The sequence below is a fragment of the Humulus lupulus genome, chromosome 4, assembly GCF_963169125.1.
Source record: "Humulus lupulus chromosome 4, drHumLupu1.1, whole genome shotgun sequence".
Taxonomy (NCBI): Eukaryota; Viridiplantae; Streptophyta; class Magnoliopsida; order Rosales; family Cannabaceae; genus Humulus; species Humulus lupulus.
The window spans coordinates 246,836,385-246,838,320 of record NC_084796.1 but is presented as its reverse complement, the minus strand read 5'-3'; the positions used below and the strand labels follow the sequence as shown (position 1 = coordinate 246,838,320).

At 39.5% G+C, this 1,936-nt stretch overlaps 1 protein-coding gene across 1 annotated transcript; it reads left to right on the top strand.

Annotated features, from left to right (window-relative positions):
* Positions 1–443: 443 nt before the first annotated feature.
* On the top strand, positions 444–1,431 carry LOC133833138 (AT-hook motif nuclear-localized protein 23-like). Its single transcript, XM_062263393.1, has 3 exons — positions 444–481; positions 587–1,163; positions 1,342–1,431. Exons 1-3 carry the CDS (start codon positions 444–446, stop codon positions 1,429–1,431), a joined length of 705 nt encoding a protein of 234 aa, XP_062119377.1.
* Positions 1,432–1,936: the final 505 nt, after the last annotated feature.

Below are 1,936 nucleotides of genomic sequence, written 5' to 3'. Positions count from 1 at the left end.
CTGTTCAGGAGGATGCAAAAAGAGAGTTAGCTGAGGAACTATCCAAAATAAAGGTGGCAGAATCAGAAGATTTCACTAAGCCAGTAAAGTTAGAAAAAGATGAGCAAGTACCAAACTTCGGACAATACGGTGTTCAAAATAAGACGTTTCCCATGCAAGCTCTCACAAAATGTGATGGTCTTCGATGCTCCCAAAGAAAAGGTCATTGTTCTGATTCTATATGCATAATGCATGTGTTGGCTTGTCAAATATGTCTAGATCTGGTTTCAACCATCTACCTTGGAGTGGTTTAACCTTTTAAAACTATCAATAGACTGTTCATCAACAATTTTTCTTGTAATGTGCAGAAGAAGATGAGGTTTTGGAGAAAACAACTACTTTAAAAGAACTAGACATTGTTGACATAGACTCAAACGTAAAGGATCCTCAAGCCTGTAGCTTGTATGGTCCCTATATATATAATAACAAACGCATTACAAATGTTTATCATGAAGCCATTTGGTTAGAAAATGATGGTTAAGATACATGCTTTTACATTTTTTCCCATTTTTGAATTGTGTTTTCAAAATTGATATCCTTGTATTAGTTTTCCATTTCATGTCAACCGCAACGGTCACTTCAACGTCGATGACGACGACAACAACTTTGAACCCCACTCAGGTGGGGGCTTTGATCTCATCTCGGGTCATCATCAAAACTCCGGTGGTATGGCCTCACGCTGCCCCAGAGGCCAACCACCTGGCTCAATGAACAAGCCAAAGTCGTCGATGATCATCACACGAGAGAGCGCAAACACTCTCCGGGCCCACATCTTGGAGGTCGGAAGCGGCTGCAACGTCTTTGACTTTGTCGCCACCTATGCCCGGAAGCGGCAGCGTGGGATTTGTGTCCTCAGCGGAAGCGGCACCATCACCAACATCACGTTTTGGCATCTCGCCGCAACCGGAGTCGTGGTGACCCTCCACGGAAGGTTCGAGATATTTTTCCTTTCGAGATCGTTCTTGCCCTCGCCTGCGCCACCGGGCGCCACCAACCTCACTGTATTCTTGGCCGGTGGACAAGGTCAGGTGGTCGGTGGGAATGTTGTTGGAGCCCTAGTTGCAGCCGGTCCGGCCATTGTGATAGCTTCCTCTTTCACGAACATGGCATATGACTCTTTTTTTGTTACATTTTACTCATTTCATGTTATGCAATATATCATTTTAATTACACAGCTGCAGATAAATTTTTACGTAGCTAATATTGTAAATAAGTTTCAACTTCATACTAAAATGACCATACAACCCCCAACTCATCATTTTTTGGGACTGACATTTACAGTTATACCCTTACTTTTCACAGTCAGACCAGCACAATTTTTCACATCCGATTTACATAACCGATTCAACAGGTATAAAGTTTAAAAAAGAAAAACATCAAAATTGTTCATAGCTTGACACTTGACAAAAAAATTTGGGCCCCACTTGTTGGATTAAGTCCCGTGAGGGACTAAAGAATTTTCCTTATTTAATATTTTATATAATTATTGGAAGTTTCAAAGACAAAGATGTGAACATGAGAAAGAGTTGTGTTGGTTCATTGAGTTCCACTTTCACTACTCGTTTGTTTTTCACGTTCTCCACTACACTTTTTCTATGTATAATTTTCTTCACTACTTTCCAACTGTGGAAAAAACTAAAGAAAAAGACCCATGAAATTTCTAGTGACTTTTCAGAAGAAAAAAGGAATCTTTTTATTTTTAAAAATTAGTTTTTGGGGTTAAAGTATGAGGCTATTTTGCAAAGAGGATAATATGATTGAGACAACTAAGCTAACATACGACCAAGTCAGTTTAGCTGCATTTGTCTGTCCAAGTCAAGAGTCCAAGTCTATATTGAAATATCAACCTTTTGAGTCACCACCAAGAACTTTAATAATGTAAATATATTTTATACAA